The sequence below is a fragment of the Chanos chanos genome, chromosome 4 (assembly GCF_902362185.1).
Source record: "Chanos chanos chromosome 4, fChaCha1.1, whole genome shotgun sequence".
Taxonomy (NCBI): Eukaryota; Metazoa; Chordata; class Actinopteri; order Gonorynchiformes; family Chanidae; genus Chanos; species Chanos chanos.
In genome coordinates, this window is record NC_044498.1 from 19,139,623 (window position 1) to 19,157,683 (window position 18,061).

General features: G+C 42.4%; 1 protein-coding gene across 11 annotated transcripts in view; it reads left to right on the top strand.

Moving 5' to 3' along the window:
- Nucleotides 1-16,538, top strand: part of mark3b (MAP/microtubule affinity-regulating kinase 3b) — a 41,757-nt gene extending 25,219 nt beyond the window's left edge. The window contains exons 7-19 of one of the 11 annotated variants that reach the window (XM_030770444.1): nucleotides 481-537; nucleotides 2,076-2,312; nucleotides 2,560-2,679; nucleotides 4,048-4,147; nucleotides 5,486-5,598; nucleotides 7,572-7,722; nucleotides 8,069-8,277; nucleotides 8,508-8,608; nucleotides 9,802-9,981; nucleotides 11,220-11,486; nucleotides 12,393-12,419; nucleotides 15,080-15,124; nucleotides 16,182-16,538. In XM_030770444.1, the coding sequence (XP_030626304.1) occupies nucleotides 481-537; nucleotides 2,076-2,312; nucleotides 2,560-2,679; nucleotides 4,048-4,147; nucleotides 5,486-5,598; nucleotides 7,572-7,722; nucleotides 8,069-8,277; nucleotides 8,508-8,608; nucleotides 9,802-9,981; nucleotides 11,220-11,486; nucleotides 12,393-12,419; nucleotides 15,080-15,124; nucleotides 16,182-16,527 (1,953 nt within the window). In that variant the 3' untranslated portion in view covers nucleotides 16,528-16,538. Of the gene's footprint in view, nucleotides 1-480; nucleotides 538-2,075; nucleotides 2,313-2,559; nucleotides 2,680-4,047; nucleotides 4,148-5,485; nucleotides 5,603-7,571; nucleotides 7,723-8,040; nucleotides 8,284-8,507; nucleotides 8,609-9,801; nucleotides 9,982-11,219; nucleotides 11,487-12,392; nucleotides 12,420-15,079; nucleotides 15,125-16,181 lie in introns of all 11 variants that reach the window. The other 10 variants (XM_030770450.1, XM_030770445.1, XM_030770447.1 and 7 more) reach the window with 10 other exon arrangements.
- The last annotated feature ends 1,523 nt before the right edge of the window (nucleotides 16,539-18,061 follow it).

Below are 18,061 nucleotides of genomic sequence, written 5' to 3' on the forward strand. Positions count from 1 at the left end.
AGACAGGAGAGCGCTTTTACATTTATAAACAATAAGAAGCCCATATGCACCACAGAACTGTCCAATACATTGACGTGTGTTAGTCAATCACATGTTGGTCTATAATTACTTCAGGAAATACTTATTAGTATGTACTTGGAACAGTTTGTTTGGGACAACGAATGAAGTTAAGTTCTTCTAACTCTGCCTGTGGTTACTGTGGCATGTGCCCACTCAGTACTCTTCCTCTCTTCGCCTCTCCTCCCCCTGCATCCCTCTCTCTTTCCTCTGACGCGTGGCAGAGCCGACCTGACACATGGCCTCTTGTCTAATCAATGGCCTTCTGGGAAAAAAGTGGTGATGGCGGTCGATGTGGCTAATTGGCTTTCACACCGTGCTCTCCAAACACTGTCTGTCATTCAATCTAGACCTCCGTCCTCTCTCTCCTACTCCTGCTGTTTGTCTGACTTTTTTTTTTTCTTTTTTTTCTCATCCCTCCAGATCGTATCAGCCGTGCAGTACTGTCATCAGAAACACATCGTTCACAGAGACCTGAAGGTAAGCCGGGTGCTGAGTGTCTGGTTTCTCTGTTTTTTGGGGGTTTTTTTCTCTTGAGAGTTGTTCCTCCAAGATCATTTGGTTCTCTGAAAATTGATGCCGTAAAAAAAAAACACCATACCATAGTTTTAATATGTCCTTGTGATATTTGGAGCTAGTGTTGTTTGAAATTGAAAGGGGAAAGTGTCTTGTGTATGAATGTTTACCATGGTCACAGTAAAGATGGTCAGCCTTGAAGCCTTGATGATCTCCTGCTCTTAAGTCCTGTTCTAGTCCTAGTCTTCCACACCTAGTTCATCTTAGGAAGCATCTGTATGCTAGAACAAGTTGTGTCAGGTCTGTAGGAAAAAAGATCACCAGGCCAATAGCAGTACATGGTTTCATGCATGCACATATTTCCTGAAAAGTCCCCAATCAGACCTTCGTTCATCCTTACTACTAACAGAGACTCTCACACCCTCACCTTTCTCTCTCTCTCTCTCTCTCTCTCTCTCTCTCTCTCTCTTTCTCTCACTCACTCACTCACTCACACAAACACTCACACACAGAGCTCACACTGTACTCTGCTGCTGACTAACTGGTTCATTATTAGTCATTTCCTCCCAACCATCAACATTACCAGACAAATCAGTTTGTCTCATAACAGAGCACTGAGCAGGGCCTCTCAACTCTGGCCTTCAAATCTGGGTGCCCTGCTGAGCTTTGCATTTACTCACCCCTGTGTGCCTTTAAACAGTTCGAGAGTGCACACACCTCTTTCTCAGAGGACAGAAATCAATCCTCAATCTGAAAGCCAGGACAAATACCCAACAGGACTTGTGGATTGGACAGTTTGAATTGAATATCCATTGCGTATGACGCTAGCAGAACCCAGGACGAGCTTTAGCTCTGAGTCTGGAAGCTGGCCTGATGCTGGAGGAGGGGTGGTGATAGAACAGCTCTTTCCCCTCAACCCACTCTCACAGAGTGTCCATGCTCCATTACACGCTCTGTTTCCACGGTGATGCACCCTAAATGATGCATGAGAGTTGGGAGGATGAGAGAGTAGCTGTCTGTCTACAGGCCACATGTGTGAGCGACTCCTGTCTCTCTCTCTCTCTCTCTCTTTCTCTTTTTTTATTTGCCATTCTTCCTCTTGGCTTCACACTTGCTAAGGGCCAGCTTTCTCTAAATGTTAATGAAGACCTAATTTCTTTGCATAATTTGTCCACTGCTGTCCATTACTAAGGATTTGGTAAAATTTCAAGATCCTCCAGCTGGTGGAGTTTCTTAAGTGGCAGTAATGACAATACACTGAATACCATTATGTGATTAAGACGTCATTAGCACTATAGTAAAGGTGAGGTTTTGGGAAACAGACCTAATTGAGTAAGGCTGAGTTGCTCTGTAATGTCTGTGGAGTGCATTCATATTTGCATCAGCCTCAATCAAATGTCCCAATTAAACACACTCTCTAAATCCTATTGAAAACCCATTCTCTTCCCCCCCTTCTCTCTCTCTCTCTCTCTCTCTCTCTTTCTCTTCATGCATATCCTCAGGCGGAGAACTTGTTGCTGGATGCTGACATGAATATAAAGATAGCAGATTTTGGATTCAGTAATGAATTCACACTAGGAAACAAGCTGGATACGTTTTGCGGCAGTCCACCCTACGCCGCCCCCGAACTTTTCCAGGGGAAAAAATATGACGGTCCAGAGGTAGACGTGTGGAGTCTCGGGGTCATCCTGTACACCCTGGTCAGCGGCTCACTGCCCTTCGACGGCCAGAACCTTAAGGTCAGAGGTCACTTTCCTTAAGGGCTCACTTTAGTCATCTGGACTGTTCTGCTACTCAAATATGAGGGACAAGTCCTTCATAGAATTGTAAATACCACAATGGACTTGGTCATCAGTTTGGTAGTTTGGCTGGGATTTATTGGGTTGATTGCTGTAAGTTTGTCAGGATGTCTGTGTGTTTTTCAAATGCAATGGACATTTGCTTGTGTGTTTAAGCTTAGTAGTGCTTTTGGCTGCCCCTTTTTAGGAACTCCGGGAACGCGTATTGAGAGGAAAGTACCGAATCCCATTCTACATGTCTACAGACTGCGAGAACCTCCTCAAACGCTTCCTAGTTCTCAACCCTGCCAAGAGGGGCACACTGGAGGTGAGAGACGATGCCGAAAATGCAGTTACACTTTCAACAGACTTGCTTTACAAGCCTCACTTCCTCACACCACCCTCTCACAAACAACCACACACACACACACACACACACACACTCCTCTCCTGTGTCCCCTTACTCATCTTAACAACTTTACTCCCTCTTGGCTACACACTAACATTGGTCCAGACGCTTTCTCAGAAGTGATTAATTTACCATAAGCAGGGTAGCTAAGCCCAGAGACATAGCTTTATTCACTTCAGCAAACATACCCACCCTGCAGGTCAAGGCCCCAAACTTTCAGAACAGTAGGCTTTACAAAGCTGGGATGAAGGGCACGACAGGGTATCTGAGTTCCTTGACCATCCTGTGTCCTCAGAAGGGAGCCATGCCAACGGGCACAGTGCCACAGAGTAAGAGCGTACTCCTCCTTGAGCTAAATGATGGACTCAGCTGTTGAATAATGGAGTAACTCAGCCCGGCAGAGACAGTGTTGCTGCTGTGCACTTAGGCAAGCGTGTGCTGTCTCTCTTGTGCTTTACTGCGATGTCATAGCGTCTGACCAGAGGTTAAATGATGTTAAATACTGCATGCTCTCAGGACAAAATGAGGTTGGTGTCATTAAAGGGGCGAATGTCACGATGACGGTCAAAAAACTGAAGAGGGTATTCATACCTAACTTCTCTTTTTTTTTTCTTAAGTCGAGACTGACAAATAGGTATGATTCATTAGCGGTCATCCTAGTAGACATTTTTGACTTTTGACTCAAGTTAAGTGGCTGAGAAATCATGGGAATATTCATGGAATACCTCCATGCTGAAGGTTTTGTTCATTAAATTTCCTAAGCAAAACAAGCTGAGCTGGCAGAAAATATGGAAACTGGAAAATCTCATTGCAGGTTTTTTTTGTTTGTTTGATTGTTTTTACCCTTAATGAAAATACTCCTGCAGCCCAATACATAGTTATTAATAGGAATCAGCATTAATTGCTACTAAATTCTTAACTACACTTGATCTTGATTAATTGTAGAATGTGATATGGTTAACTCAGTAGCTTTTTTTTTAGTTGTTAATGGTGTAACTGCTCTAAGATTTTGTACTTCTCTTCTAAATCACTGTCATTTTGACATTCTTTCTTATTCTTATTGTCTTATTCTAAAGTCTTATTCTTTCAAACCGCTCTCATTTTTACTCTCATTTCTCACCTCATTTCTCTGTGCCACCCTCAGTTTTTACACTGTATCTCCCTGCTCTTCCAAATCACCCTAATTTTCACACTAACTCATCTTGTTATTCCAACCTAATTTTCACTGTAATTCACCCTGAGAGCATGTCAATCAGAGATTATGTTGTGTTTTTGTGTCCCTCACAGCAAATCATGAAGGACAGGTGGATTAATGCTGGCTGTGAGGAGGATGAGCTGAAGCCTTTTGTTGAGCCAGAGTTGGATGTCTCTGACCAAAAGAGAATAGGTAAGGCAAACATTAGCCTTGACAAACAATCCTATGTGAATTTGCATCTGCCAAACATTTTGAACTGACATTTTTAGGAGAAAGAAGCCAGTCTTGTCGCTTGGATTGTACCACTGTCTTCAGAGCACTGAAAAGAAGAGATTTGATCTTGACTTGTTTAATGTATTTTTATTTTATTTTATTGTCCATACTCGCACTTTAAAACAAAGAGAAGCAGAGAGTGTGTGCTAGAGTGAGAAGGGTGTTCTAGATTTCCAAATGCTGAGACAGGTTAAGGAGTTTGATTAAGGCAGAATCTCCAAACAGTGCCAGTCCTTGCTGTGGAACCTCCCCTGAGGGTCCAGCCTCAGATGGCGGAGGTGTTTTGTGTGTGCATGTGCATGTGTTCCTGTGCGTGTTTCCAGAGGCACTTTAGTTTTGACAGAGTGACACGCCTGGCGTGCCTGCTACAACGTGATGCCAGTGGTGTTCATGAGTGAGGCCCAAGGCCACTGGGCTGAGCCAGCCTGAGTAGTGCAGGGGGTCGATGGCGTTTAGGACACGCAAAGCCCGTTCTTTCCATCCCTGCCTTGGGCTGTTTGCCCTTCAAGCACACACACACACACACACACACACACACACCGACATCAATTTCACATCTCTCTCTCTCTCTCTCTCTCTCTCTCTCTCTTTCTCTGTCTCTGTAGTCCTGTGTCTTTGTATGTGTCTGTGTGTGCATTCAAGATTTAGCACACCCTAAGATGCTAACCCTGGTGATGAGGAGCTTTACCCTGACTCAAGTCTAGAAACAGTTACCTAGGCCAGAAGGTGTTGATAAGAAAGTGATTCAAATGACCTGCGAACAAGTTGGGAACAAATTTACAGTTTCCTGTGTGATGTAATGTGTAACACCATTCTAAAAGTCTTGATGGCTTTGAACACATTAAAATAACTCTTGTTAATCACCCCCTCTATATTGTAGTGTACCCACCACTGCCTGTGTGGGTAGGCAAGCACATATTTCTCCCAATACATCCCTCCAATCCAGCTGCATAGACAGCTGTCTTTAACTGAATCTCAATAGTTGTGAGAAGGACAGGGCCCTGGCTGACTTGTCTGCCCAAGGGAATATGACCGATTACACTCCACTGGGCCCTCTGGCCATTGTCAACAAGTGTGGTATAGCTGTAATTCCCAGATGTAGGATGAACTTTATCACTTTTGCACTTAAGGTCCACCACCAGCAAGTTTTTATTTTATTTATTTATTTATTTGTTTGTTTGTATTTATTTATTTTTGATTAAGGAAAAACATGATTGCGATGAAATTAAAAGTTATGTGTTACGTTCTTCTTTTCAGACATTATGGTTGGGATGGGCTACTCGCGAGAAGAGATCCACGAATCTCTTACCCGGATGAAGTATGATGATATCACCGCCACTTACCTTTTACTGGGAAGAAAATCCACTGAGGTGAGCAGCTATCCACACTACTTCAACCAGAGCCATAATGTCCATCAGAAGCAGTCACAACAAAGCCAGACTATCAGCCAGCATCATGTCACCAGTCACTTCAGAGACTGATCAGTGCATTTCAAGGCAAAATGAGTTACATGGACAATAGTACATTACTGTATAAAAGGGTGATTAAGGCTCCTGTTAGAAGAAGTTTGTATTTTGTATTGTGTATTTTTACAATAGTCATATGGGTGTTATCTGCTGATGTTTCAGCAGTGAGCACTTAAGATAATGAAGCTGGTGAAAGCCCTGTATAGGTTTATAGGTTTGAAAGCCCTGGGTTTTGATCTGCTGCGGCTGAGTCCTGAAGCATTAGGTTTGAGAAGCTGTGTCTGTGAGGTGTTCTTACATGTATGGGATTAGCCATTTATTGCTGCTCCACCCCTTGCTGAGAAGTCATCCTGCACTCACAGAAAACACATACACACATGCACACGTCCAAGAGCAGGGCTATTCAATTACAACATCAAATGGCCCAGATTTCAAAACCAGGCCTTGCTCATGGGCCAGAAAGTTTTGGCAGCCTATAGTTTGACTGCAATTCATAGCTTGCTGACAGGCATCTATCGACTTTGTATGGCTAGCAGGATGTTTATGGTGCTGAAAAGGGGAGTGACACACACACATATATGTGTGTGTGTGTGTGTGTGTGTGTGTGTTCCCGAATGGGAAGGTGTGTCCAAACTTTTGACTGGTACTGTGTGTGTGTGTGTGTGTATATATATATATATACACACACACACACACACACACACACACACACACACACACACACATACACACACACACACACACACATATATATATATATATATAATACTGTGTTTATACCATGGTCTAGATAAGTCCTCAGTTTTGATTGGCTTTAAACTATGTGTTAAAACGTTTCAATGCACAAGTAGTTAAAGTCAAGTTTAATAGGAGTTCTAAACTCATACACTGCCTCAAGCATTAATTCAAACCGTCACACCAGCTATTGTCTGCCACTCAATGGATTGCAGTTGAGTAGTTCGACTATGACAAAATTCTGTCATTGCTCAGAATAAAATGCACTATGTAGCTAGCTAACTGTCCATGATAGCAGAACTACTGTGGGCCTATTTTGAGCTAAAGTCAAATTGAATTTTAATACTTTGTAACATGAGTGATCGCAAAACTATCACTTCTTATAAGAGGGTCTAGGTTAATGAAGGTGTTTTTGTGGGGAACAATAAACTTTCTTCGTCAGCTTCTGAGTCCAAAACCTTAAACAAAACTGAACGAATGCTCTTATTTTAATTTTTTTTGGGCAAGTGACCATGGTATTACTGAGATAATCCACTTCAAGGATGTATAACTGAAAGTATTTTAGGAAACTCCACGAGGGCAAGCACACGACACGAAGTGTCTGATCGTTCTTCACCTCTGCGTTGTGCATTGGAATTCTTTAATGCGAGCCTTCTAGTGGATTATCCTTTACATGTCTTCACTCATGGAATGCCTGTCGTCCAATGAAATTACTCAGCCAAAACAAATTGTAGTAGAATTTGAATTTCACTGCAGTCATCTGTTGGCCAGTGGAGCTTGCTCACAGGCCAGATTGGGCCTGTGGGCTGCCAATGGAATATGCCTGTTATATGGAAACACAGAGAGGATTAGAATTCTACATTTTATTATTAAGAACAGTTATGGAATATGTAGTTTTATTCCATATGAGAATATGTAGTTAAATTCTTAACAAATCTAGGCAGTGCTTGGGACTTCGCTAATGGTTCTCGAAGAATATTTTTTGTTATGATCCCACTGGAATTGTGTAACTTGTAAAGAACTCTGACTGACATTCTGATATGTGACTCTCAGAGCCAATACATCCAGTCTGATGTATGTTGTTAAAGAATAGCAGATTCTAGTATACTTTCTCACCCCCCCCCCCTCTCTCTCTCTCTCAGTTGGAGGCCAGTGACTCTAGTTCTAGCAGTAATCTGTCGCTGGCCAAAGCCAGGCCTAACAGTGAACACAATAATGGCCAATCACCTTCTCACCTCAAAGTCCAAAGGAACATCTCATCCAGTCAGAAGCAGCGTCGTTACAGTGACCAGGGTAAGTTCCATCTTCAGTGAGCACTTCAATGCTTTGATTTGTCCTGATACAAGAGACAGGTAACCGTATCATATAGTATCTGTCTGTAAGCACTGTTTTTTTAAAGGAGCAAAGGCACAGGTTCTGCTATAGCTCTTCAGTATGTTTATTTTGATTTAGCTACAACCTGGCTTGAAAAAGAAAAGGAAACTATCAGGAAACTGCATTGCAGCACTTCATACGACCTGTCTGTTTTCCTCATCTGTCTCTCTCCATCTTTCTCTCCCCTAAGGCGGTTGAACAATATTAAAAGCAGTATGTTTGACTTCTCTCTCACTCTTTGTCTTTCTCTCTCTCCCCCCACCAGCTGGTCCATCCATTCCTTCAGTGGGTTACCCTAAGAGGAGCCAGACCACTGCAGCCGACAACGACCTCAAAGAGGAAGGGGCTGCCCAGCCGCGGAAGTCCAGCTCATCTGGGAGCCGTGGTATGGCCCCTCCCAGCCCCATGCTGGGCAATGCCAACAACCCCAACAAGGCTGACATTCCTGACCGCAAAAAGGGTTCCACAGCCCCGGTAAGCGCACTTTCACACTATAATAGCTTTAATATATCTGTTCACTGTGACATGTGAGATAACGTAAACATAAAGAAAACAGATCACTTGAAGTGACTCATCTTTTCACTGTTTCTTGCTCTCTTTCTCTCTCTGATGCAACAACGCTCGTGTCAGTGAACATAGATTAACTTGAGTGATACTTGTTGGTTGAAGTAAGCATGTCTGACGCCTGTCCTCTCCGGTTGCAGAACTCAGTATCTGGTGGGATGACCAGAAGGAACACATACGTATGCAGTGAGAGGAACGCTGCAGACCGTCACTCAGTCATTCAGAACGGCAAAGAGAACAGGTATGCACCTAAACTGAAAAACATTCTCAGGTCTGGGGTTTATCACCTCACATTGAACCTCTCTCAATAACAGCAGACTGGGAAGTGAGAAGTCCAGCTGTCATTTGTGAGAACTGAGAAAAAGGACCTTTTCTTCCCTCCCTCCAACCCTAGAGTTCATACACTCATGTACAGCTATCCTTGCACTATTACTTTTCATCTTCGTGTCTTTTTAGAATTTATAGAAATGGCATTGCCTCCAGGAGCACAGTGCACCACAAATTTCGTGCGTTCGAAGAAGGTGTGCTAGTTAAATGATTTTCAGAGGGCATCCACAAGCTTGACAACATCATTTATCAGTATTGGGCTCTGTCTCACATCTCACACTAGTACATTCTCATAATGTGAGAGTTGAGCCAAAATCAATACGCCACTCAATATGAAGTTTGGTGTTGGTGTAACTCTGTGTGGGCCTTTGAGAAGCTCACCTAGGTAAACAAGTCTTTCACAGTAGAAAGTGATATGCTTTATCAGGAGTTCATAGTTCACACCACGGCTGTGCCACAGTTGCTGACTGGCTAAGAATTCACAGCAACGTAACTGACCATGTTCCATGCGGCTTATGGGTTAGTCCCTCTCACTGTCAATGCTTGTCAGTGATCACTGACAGATGGGTATCTGTGTAGTGCTGTGTGCTCTCATCCAAATCCATTACATTGTTTGGTGATGCTAAGCAGCTTATAGCATGAAAAGACTGGCTTCACTCACCTAGACTTAGGTGCCTGCCATGCGAATGGGTAATTTGACTCAAAATATAAAGTTGACGTCTCTAGTCCCTGGTGGGATGCTGAACTGCAAGGATATGTGCTTAAATAAACATGATATGTCGATCAAAGATCAGTATAGTTTCCTTGAGTGCTCCTGGATCAAACAAATAATTGCGGAGCTGGCTTATAGCTAACTTATCCAGGAAGCAGATGTCACAATAACTAGCCCTGCCCTGCCCCCCTTACCTCTGCTACACTGTTCACTTTCATTCAACGTTCTTGCCACGCCGACCTGAGGGAGATGCTGAGTGTGGCCACTGTGGAAGGCCAGCTTATTGGCTTTTCTTTCACGATCTTACTTTGCACCTTTTTTATGTTTCTTCTGTTTGCTCTTGCTTTGTTAAAATGAACTTTCTCTCTGCCCCTGGGCTGTGTGGCGCTGCCCAGTCTGAGCGAAATGTCGGCGTGTGCCACAAGCCCGTCGGCGTACACCGCCGCTCTCACTGCCTCCTCTGCGTCTGTCCGCCTGCGCCATCAGAAAGCCGTATCCCTGTCGGCCTCTGGCCACTCCTGCCGTGCCACGCTGCCCCCAGCCGAGGCCGCTGCCACCGACATCTTCAGGCCCAAGTAAGGGCACCAGAACTCCAGCGTCTGTCTCTTATCTCTCTCTCTCTAACCTGAGTGTACCACCCTTCCCCTCGGCTGCTCCTTTCTTTCTAATGACCACTGACCTCTCTGCTGTCTGCGTTTGCGACCATCTTTAACCCAACAGTGCGTCCCTCCCGGGATTCGCCCATTTCTCACTCCCTGTAGCACCTCGACTGTTTCAGTGAGGCGGCACTGAAGGATGCCTGTTTGTGTTTTAACGTCTGAAGAAGTCCTGCATCTCCCACTCCCGGCCCTCTATGCTAATGTCTCCTCCCGTGTCACTGCACCCACTAATCCTATTGGACATGATCACTGATAACATAGAACAGACCAATAGAAGAGCTAATCACACCTATAAAAGTTGCTCATAATCTTCTATTTGTGAATATTAATGCCATGTCGTATCTGGGTAGTGAAAATAACACAAAACAAAGCAAACAGCACATGCAAATTTTACTGAATTGTCCAGCTGGTGTGAGAGAGTGGGAAAAAAAGATCAAGGACAACCAGACAACCTACACTCATCTCCCCAGACTGGTGGTGGGCTTGCCAGGAATACAAATGGCGGCAGATGTTGACACTAAGAACTTGTTTTTGTTACTGCCATACATTATGCTGTGGGGGAGGGAAATTTTCAGATATACATCTTTTCTCTGCATTGCTCTGAGACAAATATCTAAGGTTATATAGAAAAAATAAGTAATGGTGGTGTAGGGAAAGAGTTGTTAGTGTAATGTCGACATGACTAATGATTCATTCATGTGATAGCAATAGCGGTTTAGCATAACCGTGGTGTAGCTAATGAAATGTTAGCATAATGGTAATAATGCCATAGGTAATAAATTAGTAGTGTGACAGTAATAGTGTTGCTGATGAATTGTTCGTGTAAAACTATTACTTGTGAAATTAATTAATTGGTAGTATAATAAATGTGTGGCTAATGAATTGCTAGAGTAATAGTGGTGTAGCTAATGGATTGTTTGTATAATGGTAACGGCAAGAGAGAATTGTAAGTGAAATTATAATACTGCTAGAGCTAATGAAAGTTTAGTGAAATTAGCATAGGAATTATTAATGTGATTGTGATATATCTTATGAACAATGAATTGATGCAATAATAGTATTGTTCAAGAGTTGTAGGTCTAATGGTGAAGCTAACAAAATGCTGGTTTATGTGTCTTGTGTACTCTGTGTCAATGTGACCTCTCCCTATTCAGTACTGCAACAGCACCAAGTCAACGAAACCCTGGAGCCTCCACCCACAGCATCAGCAGTGCCACGCCCCCAGACCGCCTCCGTTTCCCACGAGGCACAGCGAGCCGTAGCACCTTCCATGGCGGTCAACTTAGGGAGCGGCGCACTGCCACTTATAATGGACCACCTGCATCACCAACCCTTTCCCACGATGCAACACCCCTCTCCCAGTCACGCAGCCGTGGCTCCACCAACCTCTTTACCAAACTCACGTCCAAGCTCACACGCAGGTAAGATTCCTGTTCCTAGCTGAGCATATCCATCTACACATCCATCCATACAGCCTACATCAGGTTCCTAACTCCAGTCCTAGAGAGCCAGTGCACTGCACATTGTTGGTATAACTCACATAAACACACCTGATTCAACTGATCAACAAATCATCAAGCCCTTGAATGGTTGAAGCAGATGTTTTAGTACCGGGTAACAAACACTATTCACAGAGTCCCCAAGGAGATCCATATGACCCCTAAACTGCAATGAATGTACACTTTCTCGTGAAATAAAGACACACAAAAAAGGGAAACCATAGTACATGTCAGGGGTGTTCTGGATTTTTAAGCTGGTGATTATCTTTGTTTCAGTGCATTTAACATTAAAATGGAGTAAGAAACAAGTGTTCATGCAGTTTACATAATAGACTTTTGTTTAGTCTCCCTGAACCTGCTTAGGCCACTATATGCTCCACTTCAGCTTCTAGATCTGAAATAATCTGGTGGTTAAAATAATTTGATTGCTCGTCTCTTACATTTTGTCTAACATTACATATTTCTTCATTTATTTAAGTGCTTGGGTAAAATAATACCTTTAACTTGGCTGTATGTGTCCATAAGTTACAAAGACCAAGCACAAAGCCTTTGTAGACTAAAGCTAACTGGAACAGCTCAGGCCTTTTTTTGGTTTTGTCATCAGTTTTGTCAACTGGTTTAGGAGGCCTGTCAGTGGTTTATCAGCCACTTTAACAACACTGCCTACATCCCAAAATAACATGAAGGTGCTAAATTTCTCACAAGGACAGTAATGCAAGTCGTCAGCTTATTTCTCTGAGCTTGCCTAGATTCTGTACTTCAAACCTTTTTTTTCTCCGTGAGTTTAGATTTTAATTGATGTCCTTTTTACATTTTTTTCTTTTGTAGAAACATGTCGTTCAGGTTTACAAAAAGGTAGGACCAGCGATTGGCTTTGTGTGAAATTATTAATCAAGAAGTTTGGCATTGGATTGAAATTTTTTACTTTTTTGTTTGTTTGTTTTTTTAACAAAGTGTGAAAAAAAGTTGAATGAACTGCCTGACACTTAACCCTCGTCTCCCTGCGTCTCAGTCAGAGTGCCATTTGAGCATGTTTTCAGACCTCTGTCTGTTGTCCTCTGAGTAGATGAGCAGAACCAGACAGACTCTACTAATGATCCATGCATGCCTTTCCACAAGGCGGAATTATGCATCATCACACATTAATACACCTCTCACTGTTTGGATTAGGAATCTCACAATATTTTGTTTTTGTTTTCCATGTGGATTATGTGTTTTCTGATTTTGTATTCACTATCATCATCATCTCCTGTAATCAAGTACCATGGACCTTTGACTGGACTTAATTACAGTATTCAGTCATGTATTCATATCAACATGCAATCTGTGATTCATATTACACTGTTTTGTCACGTTCACTTGAACTTTGCGTGCATCATAGTATTTGGTATTATTTTACTGTATTTTTTTGCTCTTTGGATTTCCAGCCTGTTGTCAGTCTGCTTTGGCTAAGGACCACTGAAATTCTTGCAGTTTGGTTTCTCTGTGCGGTCAGATAACAAACACACTCTTGGTTGGTTGTGCAATTCAGGCCACCTTACTGGGCACTAAATTTGGCCGCGGACAGATGTGGCGATTGAGAGGTGGTTCGTTACAAGATGGAGTTCAGGTACCAAGATCAACATATTGAGAAGTCCTGTCTCCGCCCCTCATGTTCTGGCCTCTCGCCCTGCTCTGCTAGTCCAATGCTTTTCCACAGGTGTAGAATTTGCCCACTGTTTTCCACCTTACCCTTGCCAACTCTTCCCAGACCTCTCCGGGCGCTACACATGTACAGTTTGCTCTGACTCAGACGTATTCAAAACTTTTTTGTGATCTAAGATTATTAATCTTGACTCAAATCATCCCTGGTAAACCACAGTTGTACAGGGGTGATAAGCCTGTCTTTGGTCATCATGGCTTTCAGTCATTCTGTTTCCACCTCATTAACCTGTGTTTTCTATGATGCATTCTCTGCTGGAGGAACCCTTCACACTAGTGCTATGGCAACATTTGTCTGTGTTGTTTGTAGCTTTGCTAATGGACAGACATATGTGAAATGTCTTGTGAAGGTTGAGTGATTGTTGTGGCTTGAGTATGACAGCCTTTGACAGCATTGCCTAGTCTCACCAATGAGTGTCATCACATGAATAGGCCATTATAAAGCTAATCTGACTGTTGAGTCTTTGAGGAGTGAGTCAGATCTCCCACCATTTGAAGATCTGAAAGAATCGTAAACCTAAAACATCCTGAAAGAATCTAAACCCAGAGCGTGATGAAGCGTGTTTGCAGTTAATTAACTAAATGTCAGGGGTTTTCTCAGGTTTCCAGATCTTACTGTTTGAGGGTCCACACCTCTGGAGTAGGTGTTCTGCATAACAGACCAACCTCAGAGATGGTTGCTTTGATACAGTTCTGCTTGCTTTTTGTCCCCACTCACCCAGAGTTTGACATTCTTCAGATCAGCAAGACCGGGCATGCAGTAGACTATGCTAGCATTCATAGCAAACTATGCTACTTTTCTAGTCACTGTCTAAGGATTCAGACTGAATAATGTATTTCTTTTGTTATGGTTTAGGGAGAGTAGCAGCAACATAGTTCTGAATGCTGACAATCACAGTGATCCTAAGCACTTTTCCAGTATGTTGGCTTCACACTATTTTAGATTTTGGTGACTAATGTTGTGGACTGTTTGCAGTCAACACAAGCCAACATAAAAAAAAACAACAAATTTGCTCATATGAACAACAGTACACGAGTTGTTGAACACTGCTTTGGTGACTGATAACTGTTCAAGCATCTTTTCCCTCTCTTTCCCTAACCCTAGAACAGAGAAACAGTTTTGCATACCTGGCTAAAGAAAAACACTCTTCATATGCATGGTCTCTTGTCACCCTTTTCAATATGGTGCTGTTTGTCTGTGTTTTTGTGTTTGTCAGTTTAATCTGAGTTTCTGTGACTTTCTGTAGGAGCTTAAAAGTAATTTTGTGGAATGTAATTTTATGCAAATGGAATCTCATTTTGGGCGTTCTCTGCGGGGTAACCACATTATATGCACATTATATTTTCTCCTTATGGACCACACACACACACACACACGCACGCATAACCCTGTTTTGTCCTTCTTTTCCCTTCTTTTTCTCTTTTTTTCTATGAGATGTCTGTACGTGGGACTGCCCCAGGCCCTGTTCTGCATGTGATCTGTTTTGAGCAGGAAGTTGAATTGTAGAAAGCAGGAAATGGAGTCGCAGAATCTCCTTGCTTCTCCTCTCGTTTAAGTGCTACCTTTGTTTTCTCACAGTGACAGTTCTGAGAGTATGTCCAATATCCTCTCCCACACAAACAGGAAATTGAAGCTACAGATCTTTCTACTGCCTTTTTTCTTCACCCTCAAACTATAAACAAACTTCTTCTTTTCTCTTAGGGGCTATCTGAACAGATTATTCTCTCTCTATTGCTTATACCAGTGAAATTTAAGTTCCTCTCTCTTTCTCTTTCTCTCTTGTTTATCTTTCTCCCTGCCCTCGTTTTTAAAGAGTGCCCGCTGAGTTTGAGAGAAATGGCAGATACGAGGGCTCAAGGTGAGATAGGATGCTCAGATTCCCCATTCTCTCCTCATGTGTGTTTTTACCCCAATATCAGTCGTCTCCCTGTTGCTTCCTCCTTCATCTTACACACGTTCTCCATCTGTCCTCTGTAGAGCTCAGCTTCTATGTAGAGGAGCTAGACAATCACGAAGCACTGATAAATGCTCTGGATTTAAGTCAGATCACTTTACTTTCCTTTAAATTAGTATTGATAGGAGTTAGAGTTAGCCTGGGACTTGACTGGTCACAGCATGCTGTTAAGTAACAGTACAACATGCCTTTGACACAAATGGTTTTTGGTTTGTTTTCAGTCTGCTGTCGTGTAACAATTGCATGTATGAATATGTGCAGTTGCGCCCCCTGCATGACAGTGTGAAGCATGGCAAAACACAATGAAGGAATGAATATTATCTGAGTTACTACACGTCTACACACATCCAGGATCAGTTAGCATGTGATTTTTTAGTATTTTCAAGTGTGTATAGCCATTGTCTCGCATGCATGTACACACACACACACACACACACACACACACACACATACACTGGGAGGATCTTTTTAAAAAGCTGAATGTCTCAACAAGCCATGCAACAAAAGTTATGCCAACAGGGGGATGTTCCAGAAAGAGGATCTAGTGAAAACTCTGAGTTAGTTAACTCAGAATAAGTAGTAAACCTCCTAATAGAAGAGCCCTATGGCTTTGTTTTGCTAGGAGAATGAAGCCATAGGGCCCTTCTATTACGAGGTTTACTACTTACTCTGAGTTAACTAACTCTGAGGTTTCGCTAAACCTGCTTTCTGGAATATCTCCCAGAAATACCATTTCAGACATAAGGGTTAGCTATGAGCAGAGATAAAATGAGAGTGCTAGAACTGGAAAGTTCTGTTTTTGTCAAGATTGTGATTTCATGATATAAACTCTTGGTCATCGTGGGTTCATTTCAACATATTAGGTCATAAATTTCCAAACACACACAGACAGCTCACTTACACACGCACACACACGCAGTCAAATTTGAGCCTGTCTGACTGCTTGTTTTCTGTTTGACAGTCGTAATGTGTCTGGGGATCAGAAGGAGGAGCAAAAGGACACCAAACCCCGCTCACTGCGCTTCACCTGGAGCATGAAGACCACCTCATCCATGGAGCCCAACGAGATGATGCGTGAAATACGTAAGGTCCTTGACGCAAACAACTGCGATTACGAGCAACGTGAACGCTTCTTACTCCTCTGCGTACATGGCGATGGACACGCCGAGAGTCTCGTCCAATGGGAAATGGAGGTCTGCAAGTTGCCCCGCCTCTCGCTCAATGGCGTGCGCTTCAAGCGAATTTCAGGAACATCCATCGCATTTAAGAACATTGCCTCCAAAATTGCCAATGAATTAAAGCTCTAAAAAAAGGAGAAAAAAAAACAAAACAAATCGAAAATGTGAAAAAGGAGTCAAAAAGACTAAGGCACACAGAGAAAAAAAATAGATTAATGTACATTCTTTTTAAAGAAAAAAAAAGTAGCAGATCCAAGGAATGTTTTCCTCAAACACTTACAAAGTATGTACTGAAAAAATGTATAGGATTATGCCTTAGGCAATAATTTCCTGCATCTTCAAAGCATTATTATTATTATTATTATTATTATTATTATTGATGAAACAGGTGGTCTCAGGCTGCAGGGAAAGATGTGATGGTTGCTGGAATCAATGGTCCTTATTTTATTTCTTCTTTGTGCACTACTGCATTAAGGCCCCAAGACCCTGTGTCTGTCTGTCTGTCTGTCTGTCTGCCCAGTGCTTAACATACCTGAATCAGTATCACATAACGGACAGACAAAGGCGAAGGAGGACAAAAGAAGAGGAATGTAAAATCATTCTAGCACTGTTCACTTTCCAGCACTGTCCAGTTTCCTCCCGTAATCCTCTCGGCTCCACGAAGATGTCTAAACAAAATAGTCACAGCACATGTTGGCAGAAATGTAATATTTTCACCATTTTTCACCATCTCACTTAAAAAGAGGACTTCCCTTTCAGTGTGCTTTTTTTTTCTGCTGTTTTTCATCTGTGCCCCCTTTTTACCTCCCTTCCCTCACTACACCCACACTCTTCTATTCACACAAGTAATGATTCAAACATTTTGTATTTTATCGTACGTCTGTAATGGTGGACGGGCACTAACGGATGCCATGGTAACCACATCTCAATAGTAATGGTTCGTGGACGTGGCAGGCTCAGTTGTAGGACGTGAGCATAGCAGGAGACACGTCAAAGAGAAAATCACTGCTTCTCTAAAGGGGGCTATTGCAATGCACCGTGGGACTTGGAATCTAATGATTTTGTGACAGAATAAGAAAAAGGACTGAGATCAGGACATTTTTGACATCCTGGTCTATTTGAAATCTTAAGTTGAGTAATACTGAATATTTCCTTAATAAGTTTTTTTTGTTGTTTTTTCTTTTTTTTTTTTTTTTTTCCTTTCAGATGTTACTGAAATGTCATCTGTGCTCTGGCCCCGCCCACTCGGGTCTGTGGGCTAGAGTCAGGTGTGATTTATTGTTCCAGGACAGAGCTGAAAAGTTCACTTTAACATTTTCAGGCTACAGTATTCACCCCTTCCCTTCAGTTCCCTGCACTGTTATTATTCTCTTTAATTTTGTTTTGTTTTGTTTTGTTGTCATGTTTCTGGAATGTAAATAATGTACCTTAGTTTTGCAACGGTTGCATATTGGTATACTTTTTTTTTTCTTTTGTAAGTCTGGCTGTGAGCCAGAAACAATGGAAATTAATGTAGTTCATCACAAGATAAGGTTCATCAGTGTCTCCATTAAAACACCCTAAAAGCAGTGTGCTGCATCGCCTCACTTATTCAGCTGTGCTTAGCGGCTTAAAACTAGGGGCTAGAAAAGAACTAGAAAAAAATTACAAAGTCTGCCATCAT